The sequence below is a fragment of the Thalassophryne amazonica genome, chromosome 18, assembly GCF_902500255.1.
Source record: "Thalassophryne amazonica chromosome 18, fThaAma1.1, whole genome shotgun sequence".
In the NCBI taxonomy this organism is placed as follows: Eukaryota; Metazoa; Chordata; class Actinopteri; order Batrachoidiformes; family Batrachoididae; genus Thalassophryne; species Thalassophryne amazonica.
The window spans coordinates 38,746,532-38,764,299 of NC_047120.1; the positions used below are offsets into that span (position 1 = coordinate 38,746,532).

The window sequence follows — 17,768 nt, forward strand, 5'->3', positions numbered from 1 at the left end:
ACCTGAACTGGCCTTTTCTGAAAAATTAATTGTCTAATCTTTGACAGACAACAGTATAACATTCATAATAGCAGTGAAAGAACACAGGCACCATACTTTCTTAATTGTTGACATGATATAGGTACTAAACATCTTAAGAAATACTGGTAGCTAGGTGCATTTGTTTTCACAATATAGCAGTTACTATCAATCTTTCATCGGTGTTAGCATATAAATTAGCTTGACTAAGATGATATTGTGCTTAGTCAACATTGCCTTTTGTTAATTTAAAAACGATACCAGCATTATGCGGCAGTAAAATAAGTATTGAACACATCACCATTTTTCTCAGTAAATATACTTTTAGGGGCCTGCGCATCCATCAGGCGAAGATGAAGTGTGGCGGAGTAAGCCAGATGCAATCTTGCACTGCCCCGGCAGATCAGACAAGCAGGAGACAGAGCCTGGTTGAGCACCACAATGTTGCTGTTTCCAATGTTGCAGATGGCCAGAGGGGAGAAGAGTACCTTTCCCAGCAGCAGGAGCACCAGGTATATCAGGAGCCTATTCCCCATAATGAGCAGTATGAGGATATCCCCCGCAGCGAAACCCCGACAAGAATAAGGAGGGAGAACCCCATTCAACAGCCCAAAGTGATGTGGCCTACAGCCAATGACAAAGAGGCATGGAGAGGGTTCGATCATGATCTGTATGTCAGCCTGAAGTCAGTGCGAGGCAATGTGTCCACCAAGCTGAACCTCTTTGGTAACATCATATATGAAGTGGGTAGGGCAAGGTTTGGGGAGGCTGCCTGTGAAAGGAAGAGAGATAAATACACCGACTTGGTAGCGGAGTGTCGGGAAGCGGGATGGTCCGCAGTTATCTATCCCGTGGAGGTTGGCTGTAGGGGGTTCATCGGAACATCCATTCAGCACCTCCTTAGGAAGATCGGAGTGTCTGGAATAAGGCTGAAGAGGGTATGTAGGGAGCTGGCAGAGGAGGCAGAAAGAGCCAGTTTCTGGCTGTGGTTGCGTAGGAAGGATAGGTCGTGGGGGAAAGAGGGGTCCTAGGGGTGGCTGCAGGGGGCGGCAGGGAGACGTCCCTGCCGTTGCTCCACCACCGTGAGATGTTCCGGGATTAATGGAGCGAAACATCAATGAAGGGTGGCTCCCGGCTGATGACCCTGCAGTTACCCCACCGGCACTGGTGGAGGTGCGTCAGGCGGAAACGCCAGGCAGGTAGAAATTACCTGTGTTTCCAACTAAAGGTGCTATTGACATGAAATTTCAACAGATGTAGAAAACAACCCAAGTAATCTACATATAGAAAGAAATCAAACCAAAGATGTCCACAAATTAAGTTATGTGTAATGATGGGAAATGACGCAGGGAAAAAGTAGTAGGCACCTGAAGAAAGGGAGGAACAAAAAGGCATGGAATGGCAAGACACCGGCTGAAATCGATCAGTAGTTAGAAAACAATCCTGCCCCTTTACAGTGCAAATTAATGTGAGCTGGCTCGATCCCAATTGATGGCCTATATAATTGTGTCTCATTACCAAGGTGTCACACAAGAAACATCTCATGATGAGTAAAAGCAAAGAGCTCTCTCAAGATCTTTGCAACCTAATTGTTGCAAAACATACTGATGGCATTGGTCACAGAAGGATTTGAACTTCTGGATGTTCCAGTGAGCACTGTGGGGTGGCCACAATCTGAAAGTGGAAAGAACATAGTTTCACCATAAACCGGCCACGACCAGGTGCTCCTCACAAGATTTCTGACAGAGGTGTGAAAAGAATTATCAGAAGAGTTGTCCAAGAGCTCTCCACCACTTGCATGTTGAAACGCCTTTAAAGTTTTCTGCACAACATTTAGATAAGCCAGTGAAATACTGGGAGAATATAGTCTGGTCAGATGAGACCAAAACTGAACTCGTTGGATGCCATAATACACACCATGCTTGGAGGTCAGATGGCACTGAACATCACCCCAAAAACACCAGACCATTAGTGAGGTTTGGAGTTGGGAACACCATGGTGTGAGGCTGTTTTTCAGCATACAGCACTGGTAAACTTCATATCATTGAAGGAAAGATGAATGGCAAAATGTATTGAGACGTTTATTGATAAAAATCTGCTGCCATCTACCAGGATGATGAAGATGAAACGAGGGTGGGTATTTCAGCAAGACAATGATCCCAGTAAGCTCGCATTTGGTTTTAGAGAATGAAAATAAAGCTGCTTGAATGGTGCAGCCAGTCCCCTGACTTGAATGTAATAAAAATTCATGGAAAGAACTAAAGACTGTTTGTGTGGAACAATGGGCCAAAATCACACCTGAGCAATGTGACTAGTTTCTCCATACAGGAGGCATCTTCAAGCTGTCATTACCAACAAAGGCTTTTGTACAGAGTATTAAATGAATTTCACCATGTTCAATACTTTTCCTTGTGTTATTCCATTTTACTACACATAACCTATCTGTACTTATTATCCACAACTAGCTGAATGCCCGAAGGGGGATTATGTTGTGGTGATTTACGTCTGTCCATATGGCTGTCTGTCCATCCCAAAAATGGTATAAGCATTCTGAAATCAAGTCCTCTCACATTTAGGAGAAATTTTGTGAAACTTGGCACATATCCTTGTTACAGATTGGAAATATGCATATTATCATACCGTTCTAGTTGGGCCAATTTTTCCAGAGTTATGGCCCTTGATTAACAAATCTAGACTGTCAGTTTCATGACTGGTTGCCTGCATTCTGAAATCAACTCCTCTCATATTTTTAGGAGGAATTTTGGGAAACCTGGTACAGTTCCTTCTTGTGGGTTGGTAATACGCATATTGTAATATTGCACAGGACTGACGCATTTTGGTGGAGTTATGGCCCTTGATTAACAAACCTAGACAATGCCAGTTTCATGACTTGGTGTCTGCATTCTGAAATCAAATATCACATACCATGAAATGTCAGAATGTAGCAAGTACTAGTACCAAAGCAGCATTTGGCGGTGAGGGATGTTGTGCTCTCAGAACACTGTTGTTTCTTTTGATTTGTGTGTGTGCATACGTTACTTGCATTACGAGGTCTGTCCATAAAGTATGGTACCTTTTTATTTTTTATTTTTAAACTATATGGATTTGATTCATATGTTTTCACGTCAGACAAGCTTGAACCCTTGTGCGCATGCGTGAGTTTTTCCACGCCTGCCGGTGACGTCATTCGCCTGTGAGCACGCCTTGTGGAAGGAGTGGTCCCGCCCCGTCGTCGGATTTTCATTGTCTGGAAATGGCGGAATGAAAAGGACTTTTTTTCCCCATCAGAATTTTTTCAGAAGCTGTTAGAGACTGGCACCTGGAAACCAGTCGAAAAATGTATCTGGCTTTCGGTGAAAATTTTACGGGCTTCACAGAGAATAAGGTCTGGTAGTACAGCTTTAAGGACCCCTTTAAGGACGCTCAGCACGCTGCGCTCCGAACTGCGACGACACGGCACAAGCCACTGGACCATTTCTGAGCTGATGGGTCTGTGGATACGAGACCGTCGTGTGCTCTTTCTCTGGTTATCACAAGAGCTGGACATCAGCCATTTCCCAGCAGATTTCACTTTTAACAAGAGATTTTGTCATGGAAAGCTGCGCGGAGGCTTCGCGCGTCACGACCGATTCGCTTTGGAAGCGAGACAAAGGAACACCTCCATTTCGGCGTGTCAGAGGACAAGTTTGGACATGTCTATCTCGGCTTTCAATGCTTACCAGTCCAGTAAGTATCAGTGAAATTGTGGAGAGCTGGACATGTCCAAACTTGTCCTCTGACACGCCGGAACGGAGGTGTTCCTTTGTCTCACTTCCAAAGCGAATCGGTCGTGACGCGCGAAGCCTCCGCGCAGCTTTCCATGACAAAATCTCTTGTTAAAAGTGAAATCTGCTGGGAAATGGCTGATGTCCAGCTCTTGTGATAACCAGAGAAAGAGCACACGACGGTCTCGTATCCACAGACCCATCAGCTCAGAAATGGTCCAGTGGCTTGTGCCGTGTCGTCGCAGTTCGGAGCGCGGCGCGCTGACCGTCCTTAAAGGGGTCTTTAAAGCTGTACTACCAGACCTTATTCTCTGTGAAGCCCGTAAAATGTTCACCGAAAGCCAGATACATTTTTCAAATGGTTTCCAGGTGCCAGTCTCTAACAGCTTCTGAAAAAATTCTGATGGGGAAAAAAAGTCCTTTTCATTCCGCCATTTCCAGACAATGAAAATCCGACGACGGGGCGGGACCACTCCTTCCACAAGGCGTGCTCACAGGCGAATGACGTCACCGACAGGCGTGGAAAAACTCACGCATGCGCACAAGGGTTCAAGCTTGTCTGACGTGAAAACATATGAATCAAATCCATACAGTTTAAAAAAAAAATAAAAAGGTACGATACTTTATGGACAGACCTCGTATTGACATCTGGTGAAAATTTCATGTCAATAGCACCTTTAGAAATATATTTACTGAGAAAAGTGGTGATGTACCTCACGCAGTTTTTTTAGGTTCAGAAAAATGCAATTTTGAATTAATTTAAAGCTCCACTAGTGGTGCTCTTTCAAATGTGGACTTCTAAAAACATTACCAATAGGTGACTCATGATGTCAGTTTCAATTTATTTCAATTTATTTTTTATTCATATAGCACCAAATCACAACAAAGTTGCCTCAAAGCACTTCACACAAGTAAGGTCTAACCTTACGAACTCTATTTGACCAACGTCCATTTGAGACAACCTGTCTACCCAGTTGCACCCCAGTCCTGCAGAGTGTAATTGTCTCAGCTCTGTCAGGATAGCTGTTGATTCTAAGCAAAAATAACACAGTATCTCAAAAATATCCAGACTTGCTGCATTCACATGTTGACATCTAAACTTCTAAACATGGACGGTTTCATGTTGTACACCAAACCACACACCTCACTGACCCTGAAAATGGCCCCAGAGAGTTTGTGCACCGCCACAGTACGCTCGCTGTGAATGCACTGACCTACGCATCAAATATGGATGTTACGTCATATCTTTTTCATAGGTTTTTTTTTTTTTTTGCTGTTATCAGGTTTGTTTCAAAATCCTTGTGCTTTCCAAAGCAGAAGTGTCTGGATTCCCCATAATCTTGGTATCAATAATTGGTCTCCACATGCTTTATTATTGATTTGAGTTTACTGATTGTGTTCCCATGTGGTATTAGTGTGACTTGCAAATCTCCACTTTACCATCCTGCTGTGACTCTTCGCATGTATTCCTCAGTCGATGGGACACGACTAATATGAGAGGATGAGACTCTGTCTGGCTTTATCTTTATACAGCTAAGGAGAAGTCACGGATATGAAGATGACTCGGGGTCAGGTGACGGTTAATGTTACGGATGTTTGACATTAGCGCAGCCATGTTGGCGCTCCCACTCTTATCGACCAGTTCCTCTGTGTCCAGCTCATGCAGACCAGATTAGATCCACTCTGTGTACTCGGCCACATAACCTGGATGTATTTTGCCATTAACGCAAACATGTTGACTCATATCTTTTACGTGTAGACTGCAAATGAAGATGGGCGCAGTACTTCCCATTCACTTGGATATAAAAGCAACATGAGCAAGTAAAGTACAAGACAAAAAAAAGATTAGACAAAATCTATTTGATCAACTAAGAGCCTACCTATATAAGGGTCCACGAGTCTCTTTACCATCATCCTGATTGCTGAGCTTTGATCCTGATCTTTGATCCTAATTGTTGAATTGTGATCTTTGAACTTCACCAAGGAGGGTACGTTTGTGTTTGATGTTCAAATATCAAAGATCAAACGCAGGATCAAGATTAAAGGAAAAACAAAGACAAAAGGCAGGATATGCCCCTTGATCAGGATCAATGACAGGATGGTTCTATTTATTTATATCAGATATAGGATCAGCCTGAAAGGAATTAGGATTAAAAAAAAATCTAAATTAGGATTAGCCCCATTCATCAGAATTAAATTATACAGTGTCAAACTTGGATCTGAAATGTTATTTGCTTTAATCATGTCATCGAGACTAAATGATTTAGGTTCAAACATCAAATATCAAAGGCAGGATCAAAAATATAGGAATCAGAACCAAAGACCAAAGGAAAGAGATCATCTGGATCAATGGCAGTATCAGCCTCAAATGAATCAGGGTTAAAGATCAAATTCAGGATTTTCCCCTTTGATCATAATCAATTTAGACCATATCAAAGATTAGTGGCAAAATCAAGACCAAATGAATCAGGATCAAGGCTCAGAGGCAGGATTCACCACTGGAGCAAAATCAAATGAGTCATGATCACAGGTCCAAGGAATGATCAAAATCAGATGACATGACAACAAAGATTAAAAACAATCCGCTCATTGATTCGGATCCACACCAAAATTTAACTCACTCTTTAGCTAAAACAGACAGAAAAAAAACATCAATGAAAATCTAACCTGGTCCTGTTTTTGGCTCAGTGATAGTCCTTTAATATTGTCTTCTTTTTTTTAAAGCCATGTGGCCTTTCAAGTTTCACAAAACTGACAAAATTATAATGTTGGTTTATTCTTGTAACATGTTGAAAAATTACAGCTCATTTTAATGAAGAGAACATATTTACCTGCAGTTCCATAGCAAATAGATTCTATATCCTTCTTGCAGCATCATGCAGATGAACTACAGGAGGAAATGCCTGTGCGCATGTGTGAGGTTCTGAGGTGACCTTTGACCTGGGGTGTGCATGCTAACATCCATAAGATGTCTTGTAAATCATTTCCGCCATCTTGATTTATTTTGTTAGATCGAGCAGCCAGCTGACATCATGCTGCCTTTCCTTATTCTGATTGGCAGTCGCCGTGTCCTTTCCAGCATCCTTTGGGCAGATGTGGGGAAGACTCCGCGTGATCTGACATCGTTACCAAATGTGATTGCTTGGAATTTCTCCCATTGTGTGAGAGAAATTCCAAATTGTTTCCAGGTGGCATGAATTTTGATCATATTGTCAATATCATATTATGAATCTGTTATTTAAATCTTAAGGAATAAAATTATAGTGGTGCCAGAGAAAGTTCCTTTTATGACTGTAATCTTAAAAACCCCAGAGGCCATACAGCATTAAATTTTCTTTGGCTGGCTATGTTTTTAAATTGACTGTTTTTATGCAGAATAAGTACCAAATGCACCCCCCCCCCCCCCCCCCCCACAAAAAAAAAAAAAATCATGGATCTATTTATTGTACTGAAGAATAATCACTGTCAATTAAATGCAAAGAGTGAAAGCAGCCGTCACATTCATCCTGATAGTTGGTGTCCTTTTCAAAGTGCTTCCTCTGTATGTCTCTCATTTGGTTCTGTGCATCTTAAGTAGGGCTGAACAATTGCGATTTTTCTCCTCAATATTGCAATTGCGATTTAATATACGATTATTTTTCCCCTTCTTGTGCATTAAAAAAAACCACACACGCACACACAACAGAATTAATTAATCCGTTTCATAATAAACAATATATTTTTTAAAGTGCAAACAACACAATGCAACACAACAGCAATGCAAACAAACTGACTTTACTTGTTCAACTTTAGTTTTTTGTAAGCCTATGTAGGCCTACTCTTTTTAAACACTGAACTTTAAACACTGAACCTTATACATTTATAACAATCTATAAATAAATACAATTACAGGTATAAAACAAATAAAGCTTACTGATCTCAACGTGGTGTTGCCTCGTGAGGTAGCAACTGTAGCAAGGCAGGTTCTGCACAATACCTGACGCTGCGCTGCATCTTCATTTTCAAAGCCAAAATAATTCCACACAACTGACGTACTGCCCCTCTTTGGTTCCAAACTTTGAGCTGAGTCCGCTTCAGTCGAGCCTGAAGCCATTGTACAACAGGTTAGCGCAGTGCTACTGCTAACTACACTTTGTGGCTGCTTTCTTTGCTCGGCTTGCACTCAACTCTCGTGCGTTACGAGATCACGTTTCAAATCGCGTCCTTTGCGATTAGGAAATCTCGTTCTATGATATCGCGATATTATTGTAAATGCGATTAATCGTTCAGCCCTAATCTTAAGCAGTGCATGATTGTTTACCAGTCTGTTTCCAAGGCAGGAAAACGGTGTCTGTCAAATCAGGACAGTCTGCGTGAGGTTTGTGATGTAGGTGTGTTACGGCCCTGCAAGCAGCAAAGAGCTTGATGTCGTGTCTAGTCTCTACATTCTGCAAACGTTTCAGAGGACCTGCATGTGTTTTTAAGGGTTTCAATATTTCTGTCACAGTCGGCAAACTGCTTCCACACTCTGAGCAGGCCGGGCCACTTTGTCAGCGCCGGGTCTCGTTTTAAGCAGCACCAACCAAGCAGATGAATAATTGACACGTGCATTCTGTTCTTTGGTGAATTTTAAAGCTGTTTTCTGCTCAGGCTCTAAATGGTAGAGGAAGGGCGTGTTAATCATTCATGGGCTGCTTTTACCCACTTTGCTTAAGGTCACTGTCCTTAAGGTGGCTGGAAGGAAGCAAAGTGAAAGTTGAAGGAAAATGGCTGAATGGCTTCCCATCTTTAAAGAAAAGTGGGATTGAATTTAATTAAGGAAGGGGAAAATAGAGCATATTTAAGTACCTTCAGATTACACTGGTCAACAATTTTTTTTTTCTTGCATGGACTTTAAAACTGTTTTAGGCTAATTTTGAGGTGCTGAATCTGAATCTGAGCTCAGATTTCCTCGATCACATCACATTTATTTGCAATCTACATGTTCCATATTGATGAATTACGCAAAAGTTGCTCATTCACTCACGAGTTTGACGCCACTAATCATGCACAAAAGCAGCTTTAAAAGCATAATTTTTGAACCAAGGTCGCGAAATGTGAACAAGAGCCGTAATATCGTTTATGGCGCTAAAGAGGTCAGGTTCACTATGTTTGGATTTTAACTTTCGTTGGATTTTTGTGGAGAGTATGAAAAGTATACATTTTTGGAAACCTTATAGTATAAGCAATCAGAAAAACAATGTTTCCATTTGCCCCAAGTCCTATATGGCCGCCATCTTGGATTTTACAATATGGCTGCCGTGAAAAAGGTTTTTGTCAATATCTCAGCTTCTAAATAACCTAGAGCTTTCATTTTGACAGCTAAATTACCATTTTCAGGGCCATGGAATCCAATGCTCCTAGTTGTAGATGTATTGGGACATTTATTACAGTAGTTCTTGCAAGTACTTACTAATTTCATAAGACAAATTGGTCATTAGTCGTACTAAGCACCAAACACAGGGACATTTTTATCTAGTGGTCTGATTATTGTAGTAAGCCTATATTATGTATGTTGAACATTTCAGGCAGGCAGCTTGTCTTATTCATAGAAGGCCAGCAGAGCTCTCCCAGTGAGGCAACTAGGGAGAACCTTGATAAATAAATATGAAATGTGGGACTCAAGGTTATATTGGAAACCATCCTTGATAAAAAGTGAAATGTGAAGTCCAGTAAAAATGCCTTTGTTGCCCCAGATTGCAGTAAATTGTATTATTTAATACTTCAATTTATAAATTTTCTGGGGGAGGGTGCCCCCAAACCCCCTTTCCTAAAAGGGACATGCCTAGAGCATGCACTTCTTACTCATCGCCCCCCCACCCCCACACACACACACACACTTCAAAATACCTTCCTACACCTATGCTGTACCCTACATGTAAGTTGGTGGTGGTTGTATTGTCGTATATAGTATATATAGGAAAGGAACCACCCATGCAACGATTACTGATGTATACCAGAAGGCAGAGGTTTCTGGAGAACCAATGGCACCACCCTTGAAGATAGGGGATGCCCAGAGTCTATCTATCACTCCATACCATGTAGATATGCTGCATTGTGACAAGCCAAGACCACAGCTTGTCAAGAGAACAGAACACTTTGTCACCAGCAAGGGAATCTCAGTATCCTACCAGCTGACACAACTAGGATGGATTGTTGCTACTGCTTTATCCAGAATGGAAGCAGGGGAAGCATCAAGCAATATTCCAGGCTGGGCAGGATACAACTCATTGTTGTCTGAAAGCAAGCCACTGACCCAGGTCGGAGTCCTACCACTACTCCCAGAGGTGGCACATGAGTGGTCAACCCTGCTGACTGTGATCATGCAAGCAAGTCAGCTGAAAACTGAAAACTGGCTGTTGGTGAAGATCACCCCACTGTAATTTCATTTGACATGGCTCTTTATGAGAAGGTGGTCCAACTGCTAGATGCCAGACCTGACCTGAAACGTACTGTTGTCCCACGACTGGGAGAGCTACATGTTGTCATGGCTGCCCTCCGTGCTCTTGGTGCCTCCATGGAGAACTCTGGTATTGATGATGCCTGGATAGAAGCTGATGTCTATGGGTCTGCAACAACAAGGCAAATCCTGAAATGTACCCATTACAAGCGTGCTTGTCATGCCCACATTTATTCATATGTAGCTCTCTATGAAATGGCACTGGAGGAGTCCTTCAAGGACAACCCACAACTGAAAAAGGTCTGTCTGAAGGCAACAGAGGGAGTTGAAGCTGCCTGTTCTGAGGGGAGCAAGCACACAAAAGCTGAGTCTGTGAAACAAGCAAATACCACCCTACTTGAGGCCTTGACCACTGCTGATCTCATCAGAGTTTTCCAAGAATGGGAGCAACAAAGATCCAAGAATGCAATGTTCAAGGCAATGATTAACTACCTACATCGAGTAGAAGCAATCCTGTTCTTTGTTGCTGCAACCCGGAATGCTGACCTGGAGCTTCATCTCCAAGCCGGAGAGCAGCTGAGCAAGCTCTTCTTTGCCTTTGACCGGATTGGATACAAGCGACTGTGGCCCAGATACATCACAGACATGCATGATCTGAGGACCAATCAGCCTGAAACCTGGGAAGAGCTGCAAGCAGGCAACATTGCAATCACGAAGAATGACATTCCCTTTGTATCCATCGGGGCAGACCATGCATGTGAGCATCTGAACAAGCTGATGAAAATTCATTCTGGACTCATCGGCATCTCAAACAATGCCAATGCCAGACAGAGGTTCTTCATGGTCACACCAGAACTCTCCCGTGTTGCAAAAGAGTTCAAGAGTCAGTTTGACTTGGAACCTGACAAAACAAGAGAGCATTATGACCTTGGGCCAAGTGCTGTCAAGAAGGAGCACGATGTTATCAACAAGATCAAGGCAGCCATACTGAAACATGGAAACCCATTTGCTGCTGAAGGTGACAAGCTGCACAATGTGATCACTCATGTCTATATCCCTGATGAGTATGTACCAACAATCTTGAATGCAGATGTGACTGGTCAGAAGCTGTATGAAGACTATGTGTCAGAGCGAATCAATGGAGATGTCAGCCTATGGGCACCCGTAAAGAAGGAGAACAACAAGATGTTCATGTCTGCAAACAAGAAAACCACAGTAAAACTCCGGGACAAGAATGTGGATCTAAAGGAGACCAAGAACTTGTATGGCAGACTGATGGTCCTGGCCAGGTCTAGCAGAGACATCAACCAGAAAGAGGCCATTGGGAACCACAAATTCACTCTGACACCAAGAGTCCTTTTCGCTCCAGATGGTACAATCCTGCCATGCCTGGACAAATCAAAGTTGATCCACCTCCTCAACAAGTTGGCTACAGCAGAAACTGAACAGGAAGATCAGCAGCCAGAAGATGGGATGGACACCACACCAGATGCTCCAAGTCGCAAGATAGCCCTGGTATCAGAATGGTTCTTCTGCAGAAGAAAGCCAAGAAACCAGCAACAATAGTTACAGTCAAACATCTCAGTGAATGCTTCAGTGACAGGCTAATGTCCCTCACACGAGATTATGACGAAATCATCCTTGTGTTTGACACATACAGGGATGATTCTCTGAAGCGTGTTACTAGGGATAAAAGAAGGCAAGGAAGAATACCAATCCAGTATCAGGTCCAAGATGACACAAACATAAAACACATCTCAATGAGCAGGTTCCTTTCACATGACAAGACGAAGGCTGATCTGACCACCTATCTTGCTGAAAAGACTCTAGAGTACAATAGTACATCACACAAACTGGTCATCACCTCTTCTTCAGGGCATACCAGGAGCAACAAAGACTTGCTTTTCCAGGACAACAATCATGAAGAAGCAGACACACTGTTGATCTACCAGGCTGTCCTGGCATCACAGCGAAACCCACCGGATGCACAGATGGTTTTCTTCTCCCCAGACACAGATGTCCTAGTGTTAGTCATAACAAACTGTGACCTCATGCTGAAGAACACGTCCATTTCCATGGCCTCTGGGGTTATGGGGATAGAGCCAATATGGAGAGCAATAGGGGTAGAAAGAGCAAAGGCTTTGCCAGCATTCCATGCATTCACTGGCACTGACAACACTGGAAGGTTCTCTCGTATAGGCAAAGCAACCTGGCTGCAAGTCTACATGAAGGCAGATAAAGATGTAATCAGTTGTCTGCAGATGCTTTCAACAGAGGCACAAGTGACTGAAACTATGTTGGCCACTCTGGCTAGCTTTGTGTGTGCAACCTACTCCCCTACAGGCATCAACATCAAGACCATCTCTGAACTGCGATGGCATCTCTTCTGCAAGCATATGGCAGAAAGTGACAAACTACCTCCTACCCTTGGAGCTCTGAGACAACATGTCCTGAGAGTCCATATCCAAGCTAGAGTGTGGGGACAGGCCAGCATTGCTCTGCAGGATTCTCAAATGGATCCCCTGCAGAATGGCTACCACAAGGAGTCTGATGGCCAGCTGAAACCAACCATGACAGATGCCCTTCCAGCTCCAGAGGCCATCATTGAGATGGTTAGCTGTCAGTGCAAAAGAGACTGTTCTTCTGCCAGATGTTCTTGCAGAACAAAGAACTTATCCTGCACTGATCTTTGCCAGTGCGGCAGTGCATGTCAGAATGATGAGGACACACAGAACAAGTATGAGACTGATGATGATGATGATGGTGATGATATGTAAAGACTCCTTGATTGCCTTTAAGATTAAACACATTTCTGTCATGAGGAGCATGTTGGCTCTTAATAGACATTAATTTAGTGGAACATTCATGTCTCATCACTTGTAAAACATTCAAAAAAAAGGAAAATTTCAGTCAATTAAGTTTGTGGTTGATTCTAGCTTATCTATTTTGATACCATTGGATTCCTTGGCCCTGAAAATGGTAGTTTAGCTGTCAAAATAAAACCTCTAGGTTATTTAGAAGCTAAAATATTGACGAAAACCTTTATCACGGCAGCCATTTTGTAAAATCCAAGATGGCGGACATATAGGTATCAGGGCAAATGGAAACATTATTTTTCTGATTGCTTATACAATAAAGTTTCCAAAAATGTATAGTTTTGATACGCTCCACAAAAATCTGGCGAAATTACATAATGAACTAGACTATGTGTGAGACTGCAGCTTTTGCATCAATGCTTGATATGAGAAATGTGTTTTCATATCTCAAAAAAGTGATGTCATTGGCAAAAACTGGCATGAGATTCGGATTCATTACCCCCAAATTAACCAAAATCCATTGAAAAACTCCACACAAGAAAAAACGTGTTGACCATATTCAAATAACATGTACTCCTTCAAGTAACAGGAAGACAGAGGATGGGAAGGAGAGGAACAGTAATTTCCAGTAAACCCGTAGGGATCAGTATGTCTGGTATTTATATTTGTGTATTTATATTTATGTGTGCAAATTGCTTTTGTTTGTTTGTTTTACTTTCACTTTTGATACTTTGTGTGCTTCTTACCCTGTGTGCTGCTATGCAATGCTGCTGGAACCTCAATTTCCCTGAGGGAGTCTTCCCAAGGGATTAATGAAGTTCTGTGTAATCTAACTCTATCTAAAGTGAGACTGTTTATGATCCTGATGACTGCTGTTGTCCTCATGTTTCAAATAAATATGTTAATCTGTATTATAGTGAGTGAATAATAGGCTTGAGCATCAATACTTTATAAAGGCCAGAGACTGACTTTGGCTTGGGTGTTTAAAGGTGTGATTCTTCTGGTCTTACTGTATTGATTTTGAGACAGTAACTTCAACCATCTACTGGGTGCCTTTGGTACTACATCTCTCCAGTGTGTCACTGGAACAACTTCATGTCAAATGAGAGGTTACTTGGGGAAACCCAGATGAGGCTTACTTTTTGCAGTGTCAGGGAAGGTCATTTACAACACAATAGCCATGTTGCGTTCTCCCTGGAGCTTGATTCAATTTAAATTTATTCAGTTTGTAGAACGCCAACTCACCACAGTGTAAACAACCCAAAAACAAATTAAAAGATTAAACGCACAATTAAAGATATAATTAAAAGAGTAAAAGAAATATAAATATTAAAAGAAATAAAACATAAGAACAACAATAAAAAGCATAGTAACAATTATGCTAACTAAACAAAATATACAACAAATGCGTGTTCAATATGGCTTTAAAAATGTCCACAGAATCTGACTGCTTTATAAACGCTGGAAGACTGTTCCACAGAAAGGGGGCCCGATAAGAGAAAGCTCGTTGCCCTGCAGGCTTTTTATTCACCCTCGGAACACAAAATAGTCCTGCATCCTAGGAGCACAAGGCCCAGGCCAGAACGTAGGGTTTTATTAAGTCAGCCAGGTAAGAAGGTGCCAGTCCGTGAACAATTTCATAAGATAGTAGGAGAACCTTAAAATCTGCTCTCACAGAAACAGGCAGCCAGTGAAGAGATGCCAGAATGGGTGTAATGTGGTCAAATTTCCTGCTTCGTGTCAAAAGTCTGGCAGCAGCATACTGAACCAGTTGGAGACCCCTAATGCTGGAATGCGGTAATCCTGAAACTAGGACATTGCAATAATCCCATCTAGAGAGAAACAAAAGCATGAATCAGGGTCTCACCATCAGCCATTGACAGGATGGGGTGGATTTTCTCTATATTTTGCAGATGGAAGAAAGCTGTCCTCGTGATGTCCCTGATGTGGGGGTCAAAAGACAACGCAGGATCAAAAATTACCCCAAGATTCCTCACTTTGTCCGTATGATGTATAACACACAAACCCAAGCTAAGCACTAGCCAATCAAACTGATGCCAATGCCTAGCCGGACCAAGAACCATCATTTCAGTCTTATCAGAGTTTAAAAGTAGGAAGTTCCTCGACATCCAACTTCTCACTGTTGCAAGCCAATCTTCTAAAGATTTTATTTGACTGAGATTACCAGCAGTTACTGGCATGTACAATTGAGTATTATTAGCATTGCAATGAAAGTCAATCCCAAAACCCAGCAGTATACACCCAAGGGGTGCTACATACAGGGAAAATAGCAGGGGGCCCAAAACAGATCCCTGTGGAACCCCAAACTTCATATCACTAAGAGTACAAGTAGTGTTATTGTACAAAACACGAGAGCAACTGGACAGGTATGACGTCAACCACACAAGCACATAAATACCTCGAAGACCCCAGCAACAGGATAAGGCCAAGTAAACACCAAAGTATCATCAGCTTTTAGAGCTAAAAAGTTGAAGTTCATCTCTTCAAATAAGTCCAGATGAGAATCCGTCCTGATTTCATGAGACCTAAAGCCACAGTAAAAAGCACCTCTTCAGTGCCCGAGTATGGCACACATCTGAAAGACGACTTTATTCTTTAGCATCACCTCTTGATAGTTAGACTGAGGAAAAAGAAAAGGAAACACATCATTTCCAGTGTTACTCTTGATTGATTGGGTTCTACATTTAATAAGTTGTAACATTTCGTGTAGTGTCGCTTCACCAGCATCACAGGTCAAACAAATGTTTCATGCCTTTTCTTTCTGTCTCCAATTTCTCTTCATAGAGAGCTGATGCCCAAAACACTGGAGGGTCAGATCACTATGGAGAAAACCCCAAGCTACTTTGTGACCAGAGAAGCTCCAGCCAGGATTTCCGCCATGTCCCGAAACACCAAGCTGATCGTCGTAGTGAGAGATCCAGTCACCAGGGCGATCTCGGACTACACACAGACTCTGTCTAAGAAGCCTGACATTCCCTCTTTTGAGAGCCTCACCTTCAAAAACAGGACTACAGGGCTCATCGACACCTCGTGGAGCGCCATCCAGATCGGCATCTACGCCAAACACCTGGACAACTGGCTGCAGTACTTCCCCATGGAGCAGATCCTGTTTGTGAGCGGCGAGCGTTTGATCAGCGACCCGGCCGGAGAGCTGGGCCGCGTGCAGGACTTCCTGGGTCTCAAGAGGATCATCACGGACAAACACTTTTACTTCAACCAGACTAAGGGCTTCCCGTGCCTCAAGAAGGCAGAGGGCAGCAGCAAGCCCCACTGCCTGGGCAAAACCAAAGGGCGGACCCATCCAAACATTGACCCCGAGGTGGTGCAGAGACTACGGGACTTCTACAGACCCTTCAACATGAAGTTCTACCAGATGACGGGACGTGTTTTTGGCTGGGATGACTGAATGTGATGGTTTTCACACTGACAGGGGGGAATCGGCTCAATCTCCCCTCAGTGGCTCACCAGATATGCAATATTTTATTTTTCACCATGAGAGCTGCCTCAAATCCACAGTGGTGGAGATACGTTAAAATGAAAAGATTTGCATAACATTTCCCTGCACTATCAGAATTTTTATTTAATTTTATTTTGTTTGGACTTCCATGATTGTGACACTTATTAATGTGTGCAGCATTTCATATCAGATGGGTAAAATCAGCAGCTTTTGATGAAAGTTGATCGTAAGCGATTTATTGCCATATTTTAAACACACAGCTGCTTTTCAATTTGATCTTTTTTTCTACTGAGAGAAGGCAAAAAACATAAATTGTATTTTTGAAATGTATTTATTCACAAGTGCATAAGCAGTATATAAGTATTTTGAATGGAGTTAATTTCATCGTACATGGACAAGTGGGAAGTCATTTGTTTCTACTTAACTGTCATTTCCAGTTTGGCGTTTATTCTCCACCTGAATGAAGTTACGAGCTTCGATGACACTCACTGTTGTTCAAACCACAGAAGCTTCAGCACAGGGGAAAAGGTCTTCAAAGGGAACACGACTCAAATTTCCTCAACATGCCTCCTCGTGAATTGAATACACTTGATGTCACTGGCCTCCTTGCCTCCAGGCAATGTGTGCATGGAAGTCTTTTTTTTTTTTTTTTATGAATCCAGGAAGCCTGAGAACAATGGCTAAGTTGTGTTCCTAATTTGTGTCCACTAAAGCAGATGTGCCTCTAAAGACACAAATTAACCAGTGTGTTTTTGCAGGGTGAGCATCACAAAGGAATATAAAATTGATTTTTAAACTATCTAAAAATGTTGTTGTGCTGATAGCTGTTGGAATTTCTATGGTTCACTTTTGAATAAAAGATGTTATATGCAAAGTGTTTGCTTGAGACTGGAGCGTATATACTGCACAGCGTCTAATAGCTCAACGATAATTCCACAACAGCCAACAGAATGTAAAAGGGTCTTCATAAAATGTCTGTGCTTACTTTTGTCCAAGCTTGCAATTTTGTGTCCCTGTGGTCAATGACCTGTTGAGGACTTTGTATTGCAACCTTTGGAAGATGATCTTCAGCAAGCTCTTGAGAATTCCGACACCCGACTATCCTAATTTGTGCCAAGACTGGTATCCCTTTGCAGTTACGATGATTGGTGAGGGAGGACAAGTGTAGGAGCTACAAGCTAACAGTCGCAACTGTTTGATAAGAAGCTGTACATAAAATATCAGTTCCCCAACTTTGAAATGGTTGTTTTTACAGGTCTTCAAATGCTACTGGA

General features: G+C 42.3%; 1 protein-coding gene across 1 annotated transcript in view; it reads left to right on the forward strand.

The window, feature by feature from the left end:
* The window catches only part of LOC117531318 (heparan sulfate glucosamine 3-O-sulfotransferase 3A1-like), an 86,448-nt gene extending 69,080 nt beyond the window's left edge, over positions 1-17,368 (forward strand). Inside the window, exon 2 of the mRNA XM_034194389.1 lies at positions 15,822-17,368. Within this exon, the coding sequence (XP_034050280.1) occupies positions 15,822-16,443 (622 nt within the window). The 3' untranslated portion in view covers positions 16,444-17,368. The remainder of the gene's footprint in view (positions 1-15,821) is intronic.
* Positions 17,369-17,768: the final 400 nt, after the last annotated feature.